This window comes from Boeremia exigua (assembly GCF_020726555.1).
Source record: "Boeremia exigua strain MPI-SDFR-AT-0100 chromosome Unknown C7974scaffold_5, whole genome shotgun sequence".
NCBI classification, from domain to species: Eukaryota; Fungi; Ascomycota; class Dothideomycetes; order Pleosporales; family Didymellaceae; genus Boeremia; species Boeremia exigua.
Window position 1 is genome coordinate 367,309 of NW_025763522.1, and position 23,272 is coordinate 390,580.

The 23,272-nt window shown below is 57.9% G+C and overlaps 8 protein-coding genes across 8 annotated transcripts; 5 read left to right on the forward strand and 3 right to left on the reverse strand.

Annotated features, from left to right (window-relative positions):
* The first annotated feature begins 619 nt into the window (after positions 1 to 619).
* On the forward strand, positions 620 to 2,191 carry C7974DRAFT_163232 (uncharacterized protein). Its single transcript, XM_046135998.1, has 2 exons — positions 620 to 1,207; positions 1,258 to 2,191. The coding sequence occupies exons 1-2, from the start codon at positions 667 to 669 to the stop codon at positions 2,007 to 2,009; spliced, it is 1,293 nt and encodes a 430-aa protein (XP_045997772.1). The 5' UTR covers positions 620 to 666; the 3' UTR covers positions 2,010 to 2,191.
* A 636-nt stretch (positions 2,192 to 2,827) lies between these two features.
* On the reverse strand, positions 2,828 to 5,604 carry C7974DRAFT_433179 (alpha-glucosidase precursor; the record flags this gene model as incomplete). Its single annotated transcript, XM_046144902.1, has 2 exons — positions 2,828 to 5,280; positions 5,358 to 5,604. 2 exons carry the CDS (start codon positions 5,602 to 5,604, stop codon positions 2,828 to 2,830), a joined length of 2,700 nt encoding a protein of 899 aa, XP_045997773.1.
* A 1,779-nt stretch (positions 5,605 to 7,383) lies between these two features.
* On the forward strand, positions 7,384 to 8,063 carry C7974DRAFT_310020 (magnesium-dependent phosphatase-1; the record flags this gene model as incomplete). The annotated part of the gene is made up of 2 exons (XM_046138248.1): positions 7,384 to 7,653; positions 7,707 to 8,063. The coding sequence occupies 2 exons, from the start codon at positions 7,384 to 7,386 to the stop codon at positions 8,061 to 8,063; spliced, it is 627 nt and encodes a 208-aa protein (XP_045997774.1).
* A 319-nt stretch (positions 8,064 to 8,382) lies between these two features.
* C7974DRAFT_163264 (uncharacterized protein) lies at positions 8,383 to 9,377 on the forward strand. The gene has a single exon (XM_046135999.1). The coding sequence runs from the start codon at positions 8,623 to 8,625 to the stop codon at positions 9,208 to 9,210; it is 588 nt and encodes a 195-aa protein (XP_045997775.1). The 5' UTR covers positions 8,383 to 8,622; the 3' UTR covers positions 9,211 to 9,377.
* On the forward strand, positions 9,377 to 11,643 carry C7974DRAFT_452141 (Six-hairpin glycosidase-like protein; the record flags this gene model as incomplete). The annotated part of the gene is made up of 1 exon (XM_046145811.1): positions 9,377 to 11,643. Exon 1 carries the CDS (start codon positions 9,544 to 9,546, stop codon positions 11,641 to 11,643), a length of 2,100 nt encoding a protein of 699 aa, XP_045997776.1. The 5' UTR covers positions 9,377 to 9,543.
* A 1,602-nt stretch (positions 11,644 to 13,245) lies between these two features.
* Positions 13,246 to 15,832, reverse strand: C7974DRAFT_452149 (CASC3/Barentsz eIF4AIII binding-domain-containing protein). Its single transcript, XM_046145812.1, has 2 exons — positions 14,876 to 15,832; positions 13,246 to 14,815 (listed from the first exon to the last, which is right to left on the reverse strand). The coding sequence occupies exons 1-2, from the start codon at positions 15,451 to 15,453 to the stop codon at positions 13,384 to 13,386; spliced, it is 2,010 nt and encodes a 669-aa protein (XP_045997777.1). The 5' UTR covers positions 15,454 to 15,832; the 3' UTR covers positions 13,246 to 13,383.
* Positions 15,833 to 16,169: 337 nt separating this feature from the next.
* On the reverse strand, positions 16,170 to 19,916 carry C7974DRAFT_163312 (uncharacterized protein). The gene is made up of 3 exons (XM_046136000.1): positions 19,302 to 19,916; positions 19,034 to 19,250; positions 16,170 to 18,982 (listed from the first exon to the last, which is right to left on the reverse strand). The coding sequence occupies exons 1-3, from the start codon at positions 19,824 to 19,826 to the stop codon at positions 16,461 to 16,463; spliced, it is 3,264 nt and encodes a 1,087-aa protein (XP_045997778.1). The 5' UTR covers positions 19,827 to 19,916; the 3' UTR covers positions 16,170 to 16,460.
* A 968-nt stretch (positions 19,917 to 20,884) lies between these two features.
* C7974DRAFT_433185 (SEC1 family transport protein-like protein SLY1) lies at positions 20,885 to 23,165 on the forward strand (the record flags this gene model as incomplete). The annotated part of the gene is made up of 6 exons (XM_046144903.1): positions 20,885 to 20,915; positions 20,963 to 21,144; positions 21,194 to 21,241; positions 21,287 to 21,791; positions 21,844 to 21,890; positions 21,942 to 23,165. The coding sequence occupies 6 exons, from the start codon at positions 20,885 to 20,887 to the stop codon at positions 23,163 to 23,165; spliced, it is 2,037 nt and encodes a 678-aa protein (XP_045997779.1).
* Positions 23,166 to 23,272: the final 107 nt, after the last annotated feature.

A 23,272-nucleotide genomic window follows, 5' to 3' on the forward strand; every position in this document is an offset into this window, starting at 1 on the left:
GGTTGGTGGGGCAAGGCTCTGTCTTTCCACCACCTTCGACCGTTGTACTTACGGAGGATGATGTGATAGTGGCTGGTGGTACTTGGCTGCGCGCCTTGGAGAGGGAGTGATTGCAAGACTGCTGGAATTGAATGATTGAGATAGTCGACGGTCAACGGTACCCGCGAAAGTGGCCCCATTTGCAGTCAATGCAGTTGCAAGTGCACGTCGAAGCCAACACTTCCAGGCCATGCCACTTGACGCACCCCCAAGCACTGAAGATTCACTAGATACCTCCAGAATGATCCGTGCTGGCTGGAAGGACTGGCGTGGAATATCACGGCAGGAGGCAGAGTGATGGCACAAGGGTGGGCTGTGGATGACGGCATATCTGGCTGCTTGGAAGCAGCGTGTGGGTGGAGGAAACCAGAAGGCCAGAGACAACCAGACTACACCACCGTTATTTCCTAACACGGTAACATTGCAGGACTGCAGAAACGTTGATTGCTGCAGGAATGCAATTTGCCCTTCCACCCAGTGAGCAGGCAGCCAATGGCGCGGATAAGCGCAAATGACTCGGGGACGCTGCCCGCATCTCACAAATGACTCGGGGACGAATTTTGAGATTCGCCCCGCCAGACCTCAGCGCGCCTCCATCCCACGCGCCACAACGCGCAACCGCCCAGCATGCCGCCCTCGATATGCGCCGTGTGCAAGACCAACCGTGCCCTCATCCTCCGGCCGAAGGACCACTCCAAGCTGTGCAAGCTGTGCTTCATCGACGTGTTCGAGACGGAGATCCACCACACCATCGTCTCGACCAGCCTCTTCCAGCGCGGCGAGCGCATCGCAATCGGGGCGTCGGGCGGCAAGGACTCGACGGTGCTCGCGTCGGTGCTGAAGACGCTGAACGAGCGCTACGACTACGGGCTGGATCTAATCCTGCTGTCCATCGACGAGGGCATCAAGGGCTATCGCGATGACAGCCTGGAGACGGTCAAGCGCAACGCGCAGCAGTACGACATGCCGCTGACCATCCTCGGCTATGCGGAGCTGTACGGGTGGACCATGGACCAGGTGGTCGAGCAGGTGGGCAAGAAGGGCAACTGCACGTACTGCGGCGTGTTCCGCCGCCAGGCCCTGGACCGGGGCGCGGCCAAGCTGGGCGTCAAGCACGTCGTCACTGGCCACAATGCGGATGACGTTGCTGAGACCGTCCTCATGAACCGTGAGCCATCCTGTCCCGCCGTCCGCTGAGTGCGCAACTAACGCCCCCAGTCCTCCGCGGCGACCTCCCCCGCCTGTCCCGCACCACCTCCATCGTGACGTCGACGCCCTCGCTCGCGCCCTCGTCCGGCCCCGTCGCCGACAACACCAACATCAAGCGCTCCAAGCCGCTCAAATACGCCTACGAGAAGGAGATTGTCCTCTACGCCCACCACAAGCAGCTCGACTACTTCAGCACCGAGTGCATCTACTCGCCCGAAGCCTTCCGCGGCAGCGCCCGCGCCCTGATCAAGAACCTCGAGCGCGTGCGACCCAGCGCCATCCTCGACGTCGTCCGCAGCGGCGAAGACATGGCCCGCCTTGTGCCCGGCAGCGACGACGCCTGCGCCGGCTCCTGCAGCACCAACCCGCCCATGCGCGTCGCCGAGGACGACGAGGCCGGCTGCGGCAGCGCCGTTGGTACGAGCATAGCCAGTCTTGCGCCTAGCTCCGAAGCGCGTCCTCTCGAGACGGAGATCACCCTCCCCGCTCGCCCCGCCCCGCCAGCAAAGGGCCAGAAGAAACCCCGCGCCGAGCGCACCGGCGGGCCTAAGAAGAAGGGGCCGGCAAAGCAGGTCATGGGCACGTGCTCGCAGTGCGGATACCTGTCCAGCCAGGCTGTGTGCAAGGCGTGCGTGCTGCTAGAGGGCCTGAACAAGAACCGGCCGAAGCGGGGGATTGAGGTCGGCTCTGAAGTGCAGGACGTCAGTCTGAACAGCGTGAGGGACGAGCTGGAGGCCGCGAAGCTGGCGGTGGAGGGGTGAGCGCAGGGGAGGGCAGTACAACGGCGGACACCGCAGTGCTCAGTCGCGCCTCAGCACAGCGCCACGCAGTCGCAGTCGGAGAACACCGCACAGCGAGACATGACGCACAAAGACTCCAGCCCAGCGCACACACACTACGCCCTCCGCCCTCCACCCTCCACCACACCTCTCCCCTCACCCACACCGCCCAGGCCGCGGCGCAACAATCACGTGGCCGGATGGTCAAGTGACCTCCGAAGTGACCACCCGCACCCGCACCCACCACCGAGCCCGCGTCACCCGCGTCCCATCACCCGCACCCGCGTCACACGACCTCAGAGCACAACAATGCCACCGCGGACACCGCGTCTGGGACACCGTGGCCATGCGGTGGTGTCGCACGACCATGACACTGACTCACACACCCACTGCGCTGGGTGCGCTGATGCTGTGGCTGCAGCCCTGCGCAGGGCTTATGACTGCGGCTATGGTTGTTGTGGGATCGCAGTATGATTCCGGTGAGACTGTACGGGTCATTGCAGCTGTGTTTTGTGCGCACGGAGTTGAGCTCGTCGAGTGTAGATTTGTGAAAGTTGACAAGGCAGAGCAGTAGCAGAGAAGCAGAAGCACAGGAGCAGAAGACATGTTGTAGAGATTAGATTTGAATTCAAAGTCGAAGTAGAAGGTGTGGATAGATCCAAGTCCACCTCATCGCCAAAACACCACCTTCCCAGAACGCCATGCCATGTATGCTAATCTACGCACACCGTACCGGTTCTAAACCCCCACTGTAGCATCCCACCCCGTATCCAGACCATTTACCCACCAAATTCACCACTCTAGAGCTGAATCTCAAACCCGCCATCCAGCTTCCACGGCCCCTCCACCTCCACCTCGCCCTTCTCCGCATCAAACACCCCCACCGCCCCCGCCTTCTCCTGCCCAAGAACCACCACCTTGGCCACCGTAATCGACTCGCCGTCGGCACCCGCATACGCAAACTCGCCCGAGACACTGAACTTGCCGTCCTTGAACTCAAACTCGATCTCGCTGACCGCCGGCTGCGAGATGCGCTCGCCCTCGTCCAGGTACAAGCGGCCCGTCGCGGACTCGTCAGCACCGGGGGCCACGAGCACGGCGAAGTCCTGCGCGCGCAGCGCTTTCGTTGTGTTGGCTGACGCAACGCGCATGGGGATTATGGAGCCGCCGCGGATGTGCACGGGGATGTCGCTAGTCGTGAGGTTGGACTGCGTGACGTTTGCACCGGGGGACTGGACTTTCGCGTGCGTCCAGAAGTCGTAGAAGGTGTCGTTGGGCAGGTAGTAAGTGACCGTGTCGGAGTAGTCGGTGGTGACGGGCGAGATCAGCAGCGCGTCGCCGTAGAACCACTGTTCCTGGATGGCGAAGGTGTTGGCGTCGTTGGGATAGAGGAAGAAGAGCGGGTTGATCATGGGCGCGCCGGAGGTGGTCTGGTCGTGCAGCGCCGTGTAGATGTAGTCGAGCAGCGTGTAGCGGGTGTTGATGGCTTTCTTCGCGGCCGCGGCGACCGACGGCCACTGGTAGAATTCCTGCTGGATGGTGCTGAGTTCGGCGTGGTTGCGGTAGAAGGGCAAGAAGGCGCCGAGCATGGCCCACCGCGCGCACAGGTTCTCGTTGGTGTTGCCGTTGAAGCCGCACACGTCGGAGCCGACAAGCGGCATCTGGTGCATCGACACAAAGGAGAGCATCTGCCGGATCGACGTGCGGTAGTGCTCCCAGTCGGACGCGTTGTCGCCGAACCAGTGGGTTGCCTTGCGGCCAGTTCCAGCCCAGGTGGAGCGGGTGAGTACGAACGGGCGCACCTCAGGACGACGGGTGACCATGGAGTTCTGAGTTGTCATGGCCATCATGTGCCCGTGAAGGTTGTGCGTGTCGTACTGACGGGTTCCGTCGTAGTTCGAGGTGTTGAGGTAGATGGTGAGCGCGGTCAGATCGCCGACGTGGTTGCTCACTGAGTAGGCAGGGTTGAACCACTCGCGGTCTGGGAAACCCTTCATCTGACCCATAGCTTGACGAGCCTCGACATCGCGCTTCGAGGAGCTGGGTTGGAATGATGCCGGGAAGCCGGGAATAGGGCGTCCGGTGTTGGGACGAGGACCGTTGGCGGGCTTGGGGGGAATACCATCTGCGATGGCCTTCTCGCGCGGCTTACAGTTGATGTCCTGGCAAAAGTTGGACGCTTCGTTCATGTCAACCCAGATGCCGTCGATGTCGACACCAGAGTCGGCGTCAAAGAAGTTGAGGACCTCGTCAGTCCACCACTTCTGCGCGTTGGGGTGGTACCAGTCAGGCCATGCCACAGCTCCAGGCCACTGAACGCCGAGGAGATCAGTACCGTCAGCTGCCTTCAGGAAGATGTCAAGATCATGACCGCTCTTGTATGCCGCAACTTCATCGAAAGCGTGGACGCCAGGATCAAGGATAAGCACGTAGCGTTGGTCGCGAGAGTGCAGAGTTGACACAAGCTCTTGCATCTTGGTGAGAGGGAAGCGCTCAGGGTCGAGGGTGAAGTCTTGACGAGCATCCATGTAGTCGATGTCTGTCCACATGACCTCGAGCGGGATGCCAGCAGTCGAGTAGTTGGCGACAACCTCGGCGACCATGTTGACGTCCCAGTAGCCGTACTTGCATTGGTGGAAGCCCAACGTCCAGTAAGGATACATGGCAGAGTAGCCAACAACATCAGCGTACTGCTTCGAGACAGCAGTAGGGCTAGGGCCAGATAGAATGTAGAAGTCAAGAACGCCGCCGATGGTGTTGTACTCAAGGTACTGGTTGCCGGCCTCGTCCTTGTCAATGTCGATGTTCATGGGAGACGAGTTCAGCAAAAAGACACCATGAGTGCCTTTGTCGCCGCGGTGGTCAAAGTAGACTGGGTGCGAGCCGTACAAATTCGCGTTGTTGGGAATGTTGATGGACTCCGCGTTGAAAAGGCTACGTCGATACTTGTCCGTGTGGAAGCGGAAAGAATCGCTGTGCTCACCAAGACCATACAGGTTGGGATCCTTGGGCAAGTTGGTACGCAGACGAACATACTGCTTCTCGAAGATCAAGGGAGTGCCTGTAGTGTCGAAGATCACCTCGTTGTTGCTGGTACGGGTGACCTTGAACGCGAAGGGCTGTGCGGTGTAATCAAAGCGAACAGCTGCCCCGGAAGAAGCAGCCTTGTCGTTGGCAGGGCGAGGAAGCACCTCTTCTTGGACTTGGAACACGTTGAGACCTGCATCATAGATCTTGACATGAAGACGGTCATCTTTGGAAGGGTCAGTCTATGTCCGTTTGCCGTTCGAATTTCGGATGGGTCCTGTGATGCGCAATTGGTATACATACCAGTCTGGTGTTCGACAACCAACTTCAGTTCTTGCAAGTCTTCACTGTAGACATTGCAAGCAGGGCCAGCGAGGGTGAGGTCAGCTGTGAGGCCAGCTTCTGTAACGTCGACATTGGTAGCAGTGTAGCCTGGGCACGCGCTGGCGTTTACGGCCCGAGCAGTGAGAGAAGCGGCGCCGTGTGGATAAGGCGCAGCGAGAGCAAGCTGCGCAGACGCAGCGAGCGCGATGAAGGACTTGAATAACATGTTGCACCCAAGATTGACTTCCTGCGAGTCAGTGTTGGTCCAAGTGAGGGAGAAGGAGGATGGGCGGGCACGAGCACATTAAATATGAGTGTGGGCTAGGGCTGGCGCCGGGTATGAGTGGGCCGTAGTCAGAATGACCTGGAGTGAAGGTAAAATTGAGCTCGCGACAAGTTGTTGAATGACATTTTCAATTTGCAGTGCCGTCTCTGCACCGCATGATGCATCGTTCAGGGCTCGTAGGAAAACAAATGACCTCATCCCTGTCTATTGACACGCAGCAGTGACTTGCATTGGCTATTGCGAAGAGGACCGGGTTGTTGTCCTGCAGACGCATGTGGGGATGTACAGGGGCCAAGATATCTCCGGCTCCTTGTGCTCGGCGCGTATGCACTACATGACAGAAAACAAATGAATGGATGCGCATCGTTCCAGGATATGAGGATGTGCAATTCCCGCTTATAGTGGATGTAAGGAAAGCTGGGGTAGTCAATCAGGCCGGTGAATGTGGATGATACCTTCCTATTGGGCACGAGGCATCCGTCAGGGGAATGCTGTACTCGACCCCACAGCCTCAGCGCCCTACTTGCTGTATCCAGAGAGTGACGCTGAGACTGGTCTTGGGCATGCTAAGTGAATGACGGTATGCTGTCTGAGTAACGGCGCGGGTACTGGCTCTTCACTAGCAATGTGAGTTGCGTCCGTGACGTTGGGGATCAGACGCGAGGCTCACGCGTTGCGGGGATCACGCTTCGAGGCGCTTTTCGCGCCACGCTACGCAAAGCTTGGCTACCCCAAAGCGGAGACGATCGCCTCACATGCTCCTTACTGGCTGTGGAGCGATCTGCAATCCCACACCCGGCGGCGTACAAGAAACTCAACGGCTCATGTTGACCTTGGCCGATACCCATAGCGCGTGCGAAGGCTTTAGAAGGTGTGTCGAGCTCACAAACCGGGTATTAGTGGATCTGTGGGACGGTGGAGCGGTGAGCTCCCGGTGCAACCTCCTAGGCACGTGGTTCCTTCTGTCGGTGCTACATTGGAGTCAAAATGGGGCAGTGCGGAACCCTGTCGAGTGAGTTACAAGCTAGGTAATAGTGTCCTCTCGAGGAGCGAGTCGCAGGAGCAGCAAGTCAGTCGCAAGTGGTGCTACCTGAAGCTATGTACATCTGGGCTGCTTCATGAACAACATCGCCAACTTTCTTTCTGATCACGAGCGACTCGTGCCCAAAGTATGGCGTTTTGCTTCTGCTAGTGCAGGTATCATTGCTAGTTGGTCGTTGCATGTGCATTTCATCAGAACTTCAGTATGGAAGTAATCTAGTGACTTCGTCGCGCCGGTAAATAATCTCCCGATGTACGATGCACCACATCGGAGATCTCGACTCAATCGACAATCGAAGTAACTAGGCGTTATCGTGTGTCGTGGTGGGTCATTCGGGAGGGTGTGCGGTCGTGATGAAATGCCAATTTTTGGTCGTATCAATTCGCTCCCCATGAGTTGACGCATCACAAAACAACAAGCACGAGTACACCCGCGGATTGCCGGGAGATAAAGCATGGTTACTCCTCGGATGTTGAAGCGCAGCCATGTACTTCTGTCGGCGCGTGACGTCATCGTGGATGCGCGCCACTTCGGTGTTTTCGACGAACTTTTTGCTTCAGTAACATCGCAACACCGCACATATCGGTAGATTCGGTCTACTATCCTTTCTGCGCTGTACAGACACATACTTTTGCGAATCAGTATACACGAAGCTAATCTCGCGTGACAATTTCAAGATGCCCCGCCGTAGCGGTGCTTCTACGCAGTCAGACGACACCGCAACCACGACAACCCTGCCGGTGAAGGTCCAGTGGCCGTCGACATTCACAGATGGCTTGCCTCTACCAAAAATAGTCGTATTCGACCTCGACTACACTTTATGGCCATTCTGGGTAGATACGCACGTCTCAGGGCCTCTGAAGGCGACAGAGGGTGGGCTGAAGGTGAAGGACCGTTTTGGAGAGGCCTATGGCTTCTATAACGACGTAGGCGGGGTGTTGGAAGCTGTCAGTGCAGGAATTTGACATCCAACAGAGAGCAGGTCACTGACAATCTACAGCTCAAGGCCAAGAATATTCTGATTGGCGCTGCCTCGCGCACGCACGCACCTGACCTCGGCCGCGAAATGCTGAAGCTCCTCAAGATCCCCAGCTCATCTGGTTCCTCGACCCGCGCATTAGACTATTTCGATCATCTGCAAATATACCCCGGCAACAAGACAACACATTTCGAACGCATACACAGGGACAGTGGGATAGAGTACGACGAGATGCTGTTCTTCGACGATGAAAGTAGGAATAAGAATGTGGAAGTGCTGGGTGTGACAATGAAGCTCGTGCCACGTGGTGTGACAAGAGACGTTATAGACGAGGGTGTCAGAGGGTGGAGGAAGAGACACGGGCGAGAGCACGCCTAGCTCAACGGGTAAGTTACTGAGGAATCGATAGACAAACAGCAGCAATACTAGAAGGAAGGTCGCGGGGCTCACAATAAATTTGCTAGACAAAACGGCTCACACATTCGTCAATCACGCCAGCCGGTTTCGACACCTTTTCTAGCAGTGCGAGCACAGGATTCGGTCTTCGTCCCTCGTTCATGAACAATCGTGAGGATGTATGGGCGGATTGGAGTCTGTTGTTCATGCTGCGCGCACCCAAAACTCCACCTGAGACGCGACCTTGCCTAATGTGGACGGCCCGCCCTGTCAAGCCTGTCACGACCACCATTGTGATACAGGAACCACCGCAAAAGATGCCTGATCTACGACCTCACACAGCGCGGCGCCTGAATGTAAGTCCTGACGATGGCTTCAGGCTACGAGAGTGACTACAAAACGGGAGCCCATCGCTACCAAAATTGCATCAGCCACATCGACTTCATACCATTCGGTTCATCGCTTTCGCAAATACAACCTCTGGCAGGCCTCTGTTCGTTGCACATAATCGTTTTAATCACATTCAATACCCGTGGTCAAGATGCGCACCTCTACCACATCAGCGCTCACCCTTTTGAGCATGTTGTCGGCCTCAATGGCTCTCCCTACTACGCAGCTTACCACCCGACAAGCTAACGCATGCTTCGTAATCGGAAAAACCTCCCTCCCTGGTGAAGTCGCCGACACAGTTGCTGCAATTCAAAGCGCCGTTACCTGCTCCACCACAGCAACAACCATCTCCAACGTCCCCGACGTCTCATCTGGCGGCGCCACTTTCTCCGCTATCGACTTCTCCACGTCTTCGCAAACACCCCTTGAATTTGCGCTCTCGAAATTCGCGACCGCAGACCCCCTCGCAGACACAGACTTGCAGACCTTCCAGGATAACCTCAATGTTTACCTCGCCACTGAAGCGGGTATCAGGAGTGTAGGAGGCAGCCTAGCCATCAAGGTGCCGAAGTTCTTCTTGCAGATGCAGGTCTCTAGGATTCAGACGGCACAGGGCAACCCGCCAGCGGCAGCGGGACAGCAGGTGGATCACCTAAGGGACAAGGTCACTAAGAACGCAGGGGGTGAGGATAAAGCGTTGTTGGACCAAGTTATAGCGCTTGCTACCCAACTGCAGTGAGATGTTAACAGGACTCTGCGGAGATAATGCGTTAGTAATCAAATTCGAGTTCAGCACTTTGGTACACAATGTCTACCTACCCACGCTAAATCTGACCACGCCAACAATTCACACGCGATTCCCAGGCCTGGTTGTCGGGATCCATTGCCCCGGTAGCGGCTTGATGAGGTTGAAGATCGCCAACCCCGCTGACGATGAAGTGGCTAGCGATCATCAACCGGCATTTAACCAGTAATACGAAGTCGAGCGAAATCTGCCCGAGCCGGGCATCCTAGTGATGCAGAAGGCTACAAATACGTTCTTGTACCATGGTGTCCGCACCAGGTACCGACCATGCTACCTTCCTACAGTTACGGCTTTGCGCTGCTGTTCTTACCATCGGTTGTGGAGGGTGCCATCAATCGCAAATCCATCGTTCAGAGATTCAACCTCAGACTCAATCAATCCCATCCATATAGCCCGGTCCAAGTCGGCAATGGCAATTTTGCATTCGGAGTCGATGTCACGGGACTTCAAACCTTCTTGCCACACAACACGCTCTCATCATGGGGCTGGCACAATTCCTCACTGCCGACAACGCAGAACCAGACGCTGCCTGAAGACTATACCGGTGTTGACTGGTGGACGCACGAGAGGCTTGTCAATTATGAGATGCCGAACCCAGAGCAGAAAGAGATCAGTCAGTGGATGATTGCGAATCCGCACCGTATCAATCTAGGGAGGGTTGGGCTGTGGTTCGGTGGACGAAATGTCACCGAGGAGTCACTCAGCGGTAAGACGCAAACGTTAGATTTTTGGTCGGGCGAGATCCTGTCGGAGTTCGCTTTTGACGACGAGAAAGTCGGTGTTACCACAGTAGGGAGCCCGGAGACCGACACTGTAGCTGTGCGAATCACCTCAAAGCTACTGACTCAGGGCAACTTTGGAGTTGTATTTGACTTCCCATATGCTTCTGGGAAGAATAAGTTCGACGCGCCATTTGTGGGATTGTTCAATGCCACATCGAATCACACCACTGCACTGAGCGTCGGAGACAATCGAGCAGTCATCACGCATACGCTGGATGCAACAGCCTATACTGCTGAGATTGCTTGGGAAGGCAATGCTACATTGACTCGACTCATCGATGGCGAACACAAGTACGCGCTGAAGTCTGGTAAAGAAGCAGGTACTCTATCATTCACCGTCACCTACGCGCAACATGCCAAAAATGACCTTTGCGCTTCCTTTGACGGGGTCCAGAAAGCATCTAAAGCGTGGTGGGGTGACTACTGGTCGTCTGGCGCCTTCATCTCCCTCCCTTTCGCAACCAACTCTTCTGCGAACGAGCTCCAACGCCGCATAGTACTCTCGCAATACCTGCTTGCTGTAAATGGCGCTGGAAAAGACCCTGCGCAGGAATCTGGCTTGGTGAACAACGGCTGGTACGGCAAATTCCACCTGGAAATGGTCTTCTGGCATCTCGCGCACTGGATGTTCTGGTCAAAGTGGGACCTATACAATCGCAGCATCGGAGTCTACTCGCGCTTCCTCCCATCCAGCATCACCAGGGCCCAAAAGCAAGGCTACGAAGGTGCCCGTCTGGGCAAGATGAGCGACCCCAGTGGCCGGTCTGCGCCAGGTCAAATAAACAGCCTGTTGATTTGGCAGCAGCCGCACCCCATGTACTTCGCCGAGATGGAGTACAGATCCTTCCCCACTGCCGCCACACTCCAGAAATGGGATCACGTCTTGGAGCCCGTGGCGGACTTCATGGCCAGCTACGCCTTCTTCAATTCCACCACGGGCGTCTACGACCTCGGACCCCCGCTTTACCCCGTATCTGAAAACACTCCGCCTAACGGAACCATGAACCCCACGTTTGAGTTGTCGTACTGGCGCTTCGGACTCGCCGTTGCGTCGGCCTGGAAAGCGCGCCAGCACAAACCCGTCCCCGCATCGTGGACACACGTGCACGACAACCTCGCGCCTTTCCCGGTAGAAAACGATGCATATGTCACCTACGAGGGCATACGGGATATGTGGACGACGCCGGAGTATACAGAGGATCACCCCGGGCTGCTTGGGATCTGCGGCTGGCTGCCGCCGGACCCGCGTTTCAACGAGACGGTGTTTAACAATACCTTCGACAAAGTGCACGAGACGTGGAATTTTCCGTTTAGTTATGGCTGGGACTTCCCGCTGTTGGCGATTTCCGAGGCGAGGAGGGGCGATGCGGAGAGAGCCGTGAGTTGGTTGCTGGACGAGAATAACAGAGTGGATGAGTTGGGGATGCCGGAGGGGGGCACGAGGGTGCCGACGCCGTATTTTCCGAGTGCGGCGGGATTGTTGCTGGCTGTGGGGATGATGAGTGGGGGGTGGGATGGGAGGGAGGGAGGAGTGTGGCCAGTCGGGTGGGAGGTTGAGGCTGAGGGGTTTGTGAGAGGGATGTGAAGTGTGATGGTCTCAGTATACAGAGATAAATTTCAAGCTGATTTATAAAGATGCTTGTACGTCCTACCAATTCCAACGCATTACTTTGCCAGTTGTATCGGCCACATCCCCAGCCGTGTCCGCAACTCACAGCCGTGTCTGCAACTCATAGCCGTGTCTGCAACTCAATGGCCATTGCTAACAGCCCTGCACAGCGTCTTCGCATGGTTCGGACTCCGTTTAGACAGCATACAGAATGCCCTTGGCTTTGACTAGCTAGTCGATGAGCTCCAAGCCGAGCATGTGGGCATGTCTGCAGCTAAACCAGTACGAATAGTCCAGGCTGACTATTTACGTACAAGACGTGTCGTTGGCCGAGTTACATGTCTTTGTGCTCCAAAAGGATCGAGGGCAGCGAAGTAGGGTGTGGAAGCAGATACCCGACTCGGTACTTCTGCTTGATAGAGTCTGTGACGATTGAGGCCAGGCAACGCCAGTATCTTAGTGTCCAAACACAAATTTGTAGCTAGCTATTAGGTCGAAGTGCGCCCCCATTCTCGACGTGATAGGCGGAAAAGAAATGTGCTCAAGTCGCATCAATTCCAGCTTGACCTTTTACCCAGGACCGGGGCAAGAGCTCTGAAAAATCACGAGGCCTTTGTAGGTTCATTGTACTGCGACTTCGTATACGGCCATGGTACAACCCCACACGCTCGGCCGACGCCACCATGTGGGATGAGGCTTCGGGAAGCGCGCTAATCAGACCCACCTGTTCACGGTGCCGGGGAAGAAGCTAGGCGCTAGACGTACCACGGATGCAGTTCAGCTCGGAAAGCCTCTGTCAGGATCTTGTCGGCTCCACGCCCCATTCATCCCCGAGCCTTCCTCAATGAGTCCAGCAGTGCCTTCACTCCCGTGTGCGTCTGCTTGCACTCACTGCGAGCCACCTCTCGAGCCTGAGGAGCATCACAACCATGTCGTACAATACCACATCACACCCACAACCCCGAGTAAACAACACGCATCATCAGCTTAGCTCCGGATAGCCTGTATTCAGTCGTCTAATCGTACGTAACGCGCCGTGCCGCCCCATTTTCCTCCCAACCGAAGCCTCTCCCGACCCGCCTAAATCCATAGCCGTCCCCGTCCAGACCCAGATCGTACCTCATCCGAATCATCCAACCCGAGCGTACTCCAATCCATTCCGTCAACAGGGTACTGAGAGATATGCCAGAAACAAAACGAAGGGGGAATCAAAAAGAAGCAATATTAGAACTACGGTATCCAATGCCAAAGTGCGCGCATCGCATGCGTCGCAAACGCCATGCCGAAAGCGGGAAAGTCGAAGACGCAGGCAGATAATGCATGTTTTGTCGCTAGTGGTTACGAAGTGTTGAAAATGGTCATGTTTTGTGACGGGATGATCCGTCAAGTGCGTGGGTTTGCCGATCGTGTGGCTGCTGTGAAAGGCATGTGTAGGCGGTAATAAGGGTCGAATGCCTGAAGTAACAGATCCATTGGCACGCGATTGGTTGAGAGAGCCAATGATCTCAGATCATAATCGTAGCGTAGGGGATGATCGAGTGAGGGTTGTGGGCGTGGACGGTTATCCACAAGCGAGAGAGTAGCAATCTGAGCGCTGGTGAGAGCGTCAGCGAATTGCTGCAGCGTCATTCCGAAAGGGCATGCTGCCTTGATCCTTCTGTGATAGTCTCCGTTCGGCAATATGACACAATTGAACAGGTGCATCCCCAAGCCGCTCTACTGCTGGGGATAGAAAGCAGCAGGCTGCATTTGTTGCGGGTAGTAGTACGCTCCATCTGGCCCAGGGGTCATCATACCACCCATGCCGGGCACTGCATAGCTGGGCTGCCCAAAGGTCTCGGCAGGTGGTGCGTAAGGAAGCTGGTTCGAGTCGACATAGTAGGTCATGCCGTTCTGCTCATACGCGACCATGTTGGGGGGGCCTGCAGCAGGTGGCGCAGGCGGCGCCACAGCAGGCGCCGGTGGCGGCATGGGGTAGGGTTGCTGTGCGCCGGGAACGAACATGGGTACCATGCCACCAGGGGCCATGAACTGTAGCTGAGAACCACTAGGCGGGTAGTAGTAGCCCCCTGGCACGAAGGGTTGCGGCTGGTATCCGGGCTGGAATGGCTGGAAGGCAGGTGCGTGGATGGCACGCTCTGGAATGTTGGACAGCGGGGTTCCGGTGGACACATGGCCAGGGTATGACGGCTGGCGAGCGTGCTGATAGAAGCCGGCTTGGTCGCCCGACGCAGCACCGTTGATGTGGGCGGGGACCTGCTGATGGAAAGGCTGCTGTTCTTGCTGCTGAGGAGGGTTGAAGTGCATCGAGGCAGGCGACTCGATGCCTGCGACATTGACGTTCTTCTGCGGGCGTGGCTGGTGCATGGGCAGCTGGCCCTGGGCCCAGTTCTCGCGGAAGGCAGGTTTCTGGGGCGGAGGGTACGACCCGTTGGTGGGCGAGATGATGGCAGGCCCGGTAGGCATCCTAACGCCGCCCGGAGGCAGGCGTACAACGGGGCGCGAGGGATCGATGAAGCTGCCGTTCCTGGACATGATGGAGCCGGCCGGCGACACCATGTTGTCGCGTGCAATAGAGGAGCGTCGACTAAGAGCCACGCTTGGCGAATATACGCTACCTCCGTAAACACTCGTCCGTCTGCTAGAGAAGCCGCCGCCGCCGCCGCCAATGGAGCCAAAGCGACCGCGGCCACGCCCGAAGCCCTGCTGGTTGGGGCGGAGGGCGCGGGGGATAAAGATGAAGGAGCGCTCGACGGTGGGGAAGATGTATCGCGGAGCGGACGGGGGCAGGGAGATGCGGACGGGCTTGTCGCGGCGCAGGGGAGGGCGGTGGTTCGGCAGGCGGGTATGTGACTTGATGGGGACGTTCTGGAAGGTGATGGGGCTCTTCATGTTGGGCAGGAGCACGCGGACGACGGCGTTGTGGGTGTGCACGGTGGTGGAGAAGTTGCGGGCCGGTGGGGGTTTCGAGGCAGGCGCGAAGGGCGCGCGGTGGGGTTGGTGCTGCGACGGGTGCGGCGGCTGCTGTGTGTGGAGAGCGGCAGCGGCGGGCGGAGCGGGCGCGGCGGGCTGGTGCGGGGCGTTGACGGCGTCATGCAGGTCGTGCTGCCAGGGCGAGTCGGTGGCCTCCTGGGGGTGGTGTCGCAGGCTGGGGGCGCGGTTAGCAAGCTGCATGTGCATGTGGGCGGCGGGCGGGCGGGGAGCGTACTTTGCGGGCGAGAAGGGCCCTCCGATGGCGCCGCGCCCCCTCCCGCGGGCGCCGACGGGCCTGAAGCCGTTCTGGCCCGGGGCCGAGCGCGAGTCGTGCATGAAGAAGGCGCCGCGGTTGGGGATGAAGGCCGGATCCGAGTCGCGCTTCTTCTTGTACTCGTCGTGCTCGCGCCGCCGGCGGTCGCCCAGCGTCTCCGGGCGGGCGACGGGCGGCGCAGGCTCGGCGGGGGCCGTCTCGAAGTCAAGCTCCTCCACACTCGCGGCGTCGGGCGCGGCATAGGCGGCGTCGGAGCGGGCCACGGGCGGCGAGCGCGCGCGGGCGCTGACGGGCGCGGCGGGCTTGGAGCGACGGGCACGGTGGGGCTTGCGGCGCGGCTGCCCCTCGGCGGGCGCGATGGCGCTGTCTGCGTCACTCAGGTCGCTGTTGTCGGCGTCGGCGTCGCCCTCGGCCAGGCTGGGCGCGGAGCCGTCGCTCTGCGAGTCGTCGGCGCCGTCTGTGGCGACCGACTTGGTCTCGTCCTCATCGTCCAGCCGGCGGCGGGCCATGTTGGTGGTTCTCTTGCGCGCGGGCGCCATGGTTGCGTGCGGCGGGCGTGGCGGGGCGCTGGCAGCGCGGTGTGTGGGGTGCGGCCGGCTGGTGAAGCTCGCAGGGCGGTGCGTTCGGCGGGGAGCGCTCGGCAGGATCAGGCCAAGCGGGCGGGCGAGCGGGCGGGGCAGATCCAGAGAGGCGCGGGCGGCGGGTGATGAGCGAGCGTGCGAGGGCGTGTCCAGGCTGCTGGTGCGGCGTGGAGCTGGACGTGAGGCCTGATGCCTTGGGGAAAATGTGACGGAACACGGTGCCAAGCCGACGCCTCGCTCCCGCGCTGTGCTGAGGACGCGAACCACATCCCGGCAGCCCAGCCGCGGCCGCCTCGACTACGCCGTTCGACCACGCCGCTCGACCGCCCCGTCCGACACACGCTGCACCGCAGTGCCCGCAGTGACCGCACACCGATGCCCCAGCCCTCTCGGCCGCCAGACGCAGCTGCAGCTGCCGTGCTTGGCGCTGGCACTGCTCTGCGCCTCTGCACCGCGTCGGCCCAACAATGCAGCCAAACATGCCCCTGTCTTGCTGACAGTTGCACAGGGCTGGCACCCCTGGTCACGTGCAGACCCTCTCTTGCGGGCGTGCGTCGTGCGTCACGCGGCATGCGTCATGACCTAGGTCTGCGCTCTGCACCTTCGGCATCTGCATCTGCACTTCTGCACGTCTGCGCATCTGACGTCCCCACATATCATTGGTGCTGAGGTGACGTGGAAATATGTAGATTATAGTATTTAACTATGCGTCTCAGACAAGTTTGTCTGGAGCTGCCCATGCTCCTCCCTTCCTTCTCGGTGTATCACGCTCTGCTCCTCCGCGTAAATGCTGAATGGAAACGCCGCAAATGCATCAGTCCCGTCCGTCCCAGACACGCCGTCCGCCGTAATGCATACATGTACGTAACATGGCCAAAGCCAAATGGGGTATAATACAGCCTCTGCTGAAAATCAAACACCGCGCCTATGCGACCCACCCATGCTAGTCGATTCCTCGTGCACATCTACATGTTGACATCATGGATGTATGTGCAGTTCTCTCCCTTATTGCAAGCCCCCTTCTGGAAAAACTTGCATGCAAGCACTTTGTGAGGCTTCCCTCCAACCTTGTGCTTCTTGCCTTGCCCGCCGCGCTCACTGTTGACTCCTTCCTCGCGCGCTCGCTTCGTTCCACCGTTACTTTGCTGGTAGTCTTGCGGATAGTATTGGTCCTGTGCTTGTGTTTGTGCCTGATATGCAGTCGCCTCCGCCTGGGGAGCCTGCGGCGGGAATGCAAAAGGCGCCCCAGGAAATCCCATGGGAGGAAATCCAGGCGGCATTGGTGGCATTGCACCAGCGCCCGCCTGCCCCTGCATGGCCGCCATGAAGGCCGCCAACTCGGCTGGGGGTGCGCCGGGCGGTGGAGGAGGGACTCCAGCTGGAAGCGCTGGGAACTGCGCGGGCACTGCTGCTGCAGGTGGAGCAGGCATAGCAGGAGGTTGATGTTGTTGGAGAGAAGCAAGCAGACTCGCAAGATCCACAGCTGGAGCAGCAGTTGGTGCTGGTGGTAGGTATGCCGCCGGCACCACTGCAGGTGCAGGTGCAGCAGGTTGATTTTGGTTGGCGAATTGAGCAACGATACTTTCGAGGCTGCTGAAGTCGAGCGTGGGTGTCGTTGCAGGTGCTGCAGCCTTCGGGGCTCGCTCCAGACACTTGTCGGGGGGACTACCAAACATTGTTACCGCTGTTGTCTCATCCTCGGACTGTTCCGGAGGCTCATGCGGTGATGGCGGGATATCAGCAGGACTTGTGTAGAATACCATGAGTATGTCGTTCTCGCGTCGCACATTCGCCTCTTTCTCGGGGCAACTCGGCACCTTCTCACCTCCACCATATGGCACGTAATTGCGATTACGCTCATCAGCATCGATCACACTGAAGTCAACCTGAGACGGCTCCGACCAAGGTCGATACTCGGTTTCATCGTCTTCATCGTCGTCATCCTCTTCGAGCTCCTTGTGCTGTTTGAACATATGGCCTTCACCTCCAAGATCGCCAGCGTCGCGAGTAAAGTTTTCCTCGTGACCCAGCTCTTCCTCGGGATCGTGACTGAAATACTTGATCGCGACCAGCGAAGCATCCGGGCGGAATGTAACACGCAAATGGCGCCGAGACTCCTTCCTGACACGTTTTGCTTTCTGCGCAGGTGTTTCGTTCGGATCGTCTTTTTCTGTCCTGGTAGGTGCTGCCTCTGGCTCTTTGGGTTTCGTAAGTGCCGCCATCGTTGATGCAAATGAGAAGCCCGACGGTTTAGCTGCTGCCGCAACCGGCTTCTTATCTTTGCCTGCTGTTGCCGTGGCTTTAGACTGTGCAGTCGGCCTCATGGCCATTTGAGCAGTGGCCGTTGTCGTCGGCTTCTTAGCGGCAGCAGTGAGGGAGGCAAATATGCTCGACGACTTGTTCGCGGCCGGATTGACACGGGCCCTGACAGGCGCGGGCGCACCTATAGGTTTCTCCCCGGGTCGCTTCAGCGCAGAAGTATTCGAAGACATCGCAGCGAGTTTTGTGGCTCCTGCGCTAGTGTCTTTCCTGGCCAACGGAGCAGAGGGCTCAACCGGCTTGGGTTTCTTGACAGAAGGACCTTCACCTGTGGCGGCCGTGGCTGCCTCTGCTGCAGGCCGCTTTGCAGCCTTAGCCTCATGTGTCTCAGCTGCAGGTGGAGAGTTTACTTTGGCCTTCTTGGACCCCGCCGCGGCGGCTTCAACAATTTGTTGTATGAAAGCTTTGTTCTTGTCATTTGCCTGCTTTTTCATGGAAACCAAGGCTTTGGACACTTTAGTCTCTTCGATGAGCTCCGTTGTAAGGGTACCACACCGCGCCAGGACCTCATAGATGGCCGCAGGGAGTGGCCCGTCATAATCCTTAGCCTTGAAACGGTTCGCCAAGAACTGATAGCAGAGATACAAGAATGGCTTCACCTGACCCAAATGATACAGAACATCGGGATGTGCATGATCAAGCGCAGCCTTCAGAGCAGTCTGCAGCAAGTCTCGTTGACTTGTGACACGACTTTTCAATGTGGGTAGCTCGCCCATCTTCTTCGCCTCCTCCGCTTCAGCAACTGCCTTACTATCAGTCCGCCAGCGTTTCTGTATAGTATTCAGCACATCCCATAGATCGCGCATGCTAGACTTGATCTTTTCTGAATTCAAGGCAGACCTGCGCGGGAACCAAGATGCCTTGATGACATCGTAGCAGACGGCCTTGTGGGGGTCATCATCAGGCCTTGAGACTGGCAGCGGTGATTCTTCTTCGTCTTCAGAATCGCTATATTCACTGTCGTCATCCGAGGACTCGGTGTAACTCTCGCTGTCACTGACATCCCGCTTCAGGCTTCCGGTACCGCTAGCACTGGTTTTGCTGAACCTGATCGCTCTTGAGAGCGACGACTTTGAAGAAGACAGCTTAGCAAGAAGCTTCTTGTTGTCAGCTCCGATCTTTTTCAGCTCCTTAATAGACTGTCGTGCTGTGTACAGTGGTAGTGCAGCTATACTAGCGTTAGGTCGGCCAATGTGAGGTTGGAATCGTGTTTGCTTACTTCTATTTGTAGCTAGCTGGATGGGTTCTGTGCCAAGCGTCACGAGTTTGTTGAGAGCGATTGAGTTCGTGGCCTTTGCGAGTGCGAGTGTGTCGATGACGTAGAGCCCGCCTGACTTTTTGCCTTTGGGAATCTCATATGCTGGGTTCCGGACTGGCCTCGCAGAAGCTGAGGGCATGGCTTGTTGGGCGAATTGCTCGGCGGTACTCTTCGGCACCTGCAAGTATGTTAGCTGTTGGTTTGCGCATGGCCAGTCACTGAAACCTACTTGGAAAGGGGACGCTGAAGCACGTGCATTTTGAAGTGTCGTCGTGTTCTGCTGGAGTGCTTGTGGGGTCACGGTACCAGCCTGAGTCGAAGGTGTAACGTTCCGTACGGGCATCTGGTACGGAGACTGTTGTTGTTGTTGCTGCTGCTGCTGCTGCTGCTGCTGTTGCTGTTGTAAACCGTTTGGGTTGAGTGCCAGAGCCGGATCCACAGCAGGGGCATGACTGAAGGTGCCTGCTGGACTGTGTTGGTTGAACTGGCCATACTGATATGGCGATGCAGTTCGGAAGGCTTGTGGCTGCCCTCCGTATGGCTGCGGGCTGAAGGCTTGCTGGGGATATGAGCCGTGCCAAGCTTGGGTGGTTGTGCCTGATGTCAGGGCGGCATTCTGATGCAGCTGTGCTTCCCAAGACGGGGTGCCATAGCGCTCGACATTATTGGGGAAGAAGTTGGGATAGGACGGGTCCGTATAGATGTTCTGACCCTGCAGAGGCACTTGGTCACTGGGCACGTGATTGGAGGCCATGGCTTGAATGATCGACTTGGGTCAGCTTGCGCTGGACGATTCTGATTGGCTGAAAGGGCGGGTGGGCCCACACGTCTCAGCAGGGGAGGAGATTTATGTAGTGCGCTAGGCACGAACAAGAATGGCGGGTGTCACGAAAAGTGAACAAGGCCGTCGAGTCAGGAAAATCGGAAGCCTGAAATGGCCGGTAATACTGCCGGTTTGGGCTGTAGTGGTGTCGTGGTGAGTCCTGGTGCGCAGTGGCCAGGGCGCTGGAGTGCCTCTTTGCGCAGGCTGCGACAGCGAGAAGGATGCTGGGTCAACCGCGCAGCGCTCGTGTCCCGTCGCCCGCGATGCTGTTACGCTCAAGTCCACGAATGTGAGGGTTTGACTTTATCAGGACGGCACTTGGCGTCGCCAATTATTGCGATGAACGCTGCGGAGGCTGTCACTTGACGTACGGTTGCGCACGCAATTGCACAACACACGCGCGGCGTTTCGCTCACAAGGTCGCCGCGAGAAGCGTTTGCAGGAGCGGCTTTGCCCTGCACAATGCCTGGCCTAACTTTCCTGATGCGACACTCGATGTCGGCGCGGTGCTGAATTAGTAGCAGAAAGCAGGCTGATTGTCACTCTGCCTCGCACGCGAATCCTCCAGACAAACGCCGCTGCCAACCTGAGTGCACACTTCCTCCAGAGCGGGGACTCGAAAAGTGAATCTAGCTCAGAATCAGAAGCCCTTATTAGGTGGGCGGGAGTTCACTGAGAAGTTGCATGAGTTTAGACAGAAGAAGGGGGGTGTTGGGGGTGGGTGAGTTGAGGAGGAACGGCGGGTGCGCAGGGGCGAGTCGACGTTTTACGCAGACGGACAGCCGCCAAGGCCGGGCCGCGCTAGGTCGCGCGGGGGTAAGTGCAGCATCGCCGGCGCATGGTGAAGGTGTCCGACAGGCAGACGAGCGACGGTGTCATTTTGCTGCAGCGCTGCGGGCCTCACTGCGACCTGCGTCTGACCCCGAACCTGCCCTCGGCGCATGCGATAGTGCTCAGAACGGCGCCAGCCAGCCAGCGCCGACCTCACAATGGCTGTCTCACTGCGGGACAGGCAAATAGGTACGCTCCTCGACCCGACGCCGCCCCGGCGCTGACACGGACGACAGCCAGCATCAAGCGCATCCTGAACCTCAACGCCCCCGTGACCGACGTCGACGCTCAGAGCGACGCCGACGACGCGCCCGACGCCGCCTCGGCCGGCGCAACATGGAAGGTGTTAGTCTTCGACGAGATGGGGCGGGACGTCATCAGCTCCGTCCTGCGTGTGAACGACCTGAGGGCGTCTGGAGTATGCGCGCGCCCCCGAGCTGCCCCGAGCCAAGCTGAGCCGCCGCCAGGTCACCATTCATCTGAATCTCGCAACCACACGGCACATGATTCCTGATGTACGCCCCCGGCCTCGCCCGCCCGCAGCATGCTGACGCCCGCAGGTCCCCGTCATCTACCTCGTCGAGCCCACGGCCCAGAATCTGCAGACGGTCACGTCCGACCTGGCGCGCGGCCTCTACAGCCCCGCCTACCTGAACTTCCTCTCCAGCATCCCGCGGCCCCTCCTCGAGGACTTCGGCGCCCAGGTCGTGCAGACGAACACGGCCGAGCATCTGGCCCAGGTCTACGACCAATACCTGAACTTTGTCGTCTCCGAGCCCGACCTGTTCCATCTGAACATGAAGGGCGCGTACCACACCCTGAACAGCGGCCAGACCTCCGACCAGGAGCTCGACAACGTCGTCGACCGCATCGTGTCTGGCCTCTTTTCCGTCGTCGTCACCATGGGCGTTGTGCCCATCATCCGTTGTCCCAAGGGCGGCGCCGCAGAGGACATCTGCGCCAAGCTTGACCGGAAGCTGCGAGACCACATCCTCAACTCCAAGACCAACCTGTTCTCCGACAACAAGTCCTCGACTGTATCGTCTCGGCCGGTCATGGTCATTGGTGAGTGTGGAATCTCCCCCACGCACGGTCGCGCATACTGACTGATCAACAGTCGACCGCAACGTTGATTTGGTGCCCATGTTCAGTCACTCGTGGATTGTAAGTCGTTGAGCGACATCAGCCCTCAAGCAGAGACTGACGTACTCCCAGTACCAAAGCTTGGTCTACGATGTACTAGACTTCCACTTAAACAAGATCAGCATTTCGATTCCCGTCGACAAGGACCATCCCGAAAAAGGTGTCAAGAAGCAGTCTCATGACCTCACAGCATCCGACTTTTTCTGGGCAAGAAATGCATCGCTGCCATTCCCCAACGTAGCCGAGGACGTGACCAACGAATGGAACAAATATCAGCAGGATGCAGACAACGTCACAAAGAAGACCGGTGCCTCCTCTCTTGACGATCTGAGCGGAGAAACGAATCAGTTCGCCGCGCATTTGAAGGGTGCTATGGCGCTACTCCCCGAGCTGAGAGACAGGAAGACTACGATAGAGATGCATATGAACATCCTCGAAGCGGTCATGGAGGGCATCAAGAATCGAAAGATGGACTTCTACTTCCAGCTGGAAGAAGAGCTGTCGAAACAAACAAAGGCACAGATCCTCGACGTCATTAAAGATAACGACAAGGGCAACGAGCCACTCGACAAGCTCCGGCTGTTTTTGCAGTGGTATCTCACTACAGAGACCGAGCTCTCTCGCGGCGACTTTGACTCCTTCACGCAAGCCCTCGAGGCCGCAGGTGCCGATACCACACCTGTCAAATACGTCAAGACCGTTCGCCAACTCACTCGCATGACAATGATCACATCCGCCCCCGCGCAGCCCGCGCAAAGCACGTCCCACCTATTCGGCGGCTTCTCATCACTCTCATCGCGCGTCACAGACAAGTTCAAGGAAGCAGGCCTTGGTGCAAATTTTGAAGGTGTCTTGAGCGGTATCAAGAACTTCTTGCCCACCAACACCGACCTTACACTCACCAAGATCACGGAATCGCTCATGGACCCACAGAACGCCTCTTCCTCTGCCATCAGCAAGACCGAATCGTACCTCTACTTCGATCCGCGCTCCGCCAATGCCCGTGGCACGCTGCCTCCCGCGAGCGCATCTCGCAACCAGCAGAACACTGTCGGCCGTGGCATTGAAGCAACGTTTGGGCAGCGCAGGCAGGGATTTAGCGAGGCAATCGTATTCACGGTTGGTGGTGGCAGTATGGACGAGTACGGGAATCTGCAGGAGTGGGCCAAGCGGACGAGCGCAAGTACACAGGGGCCGGGCCAGAAGAGGAGGATCGTGTATGGCAGCACGGCATTGTACAGCGCGACAGAATTCGTGACCAAAGACCTTGCCAAATTAGGGACGGAAAGCTCGTAGAGTCTCAGCTGTCCATAGAGCCTCAGCGTTTAAGACGCCCAAACGCAGGCCAAGTAATGAAACAATCGCAGTATCAAAGCTCACAGAGTGATTGACGCTGAAAGGCT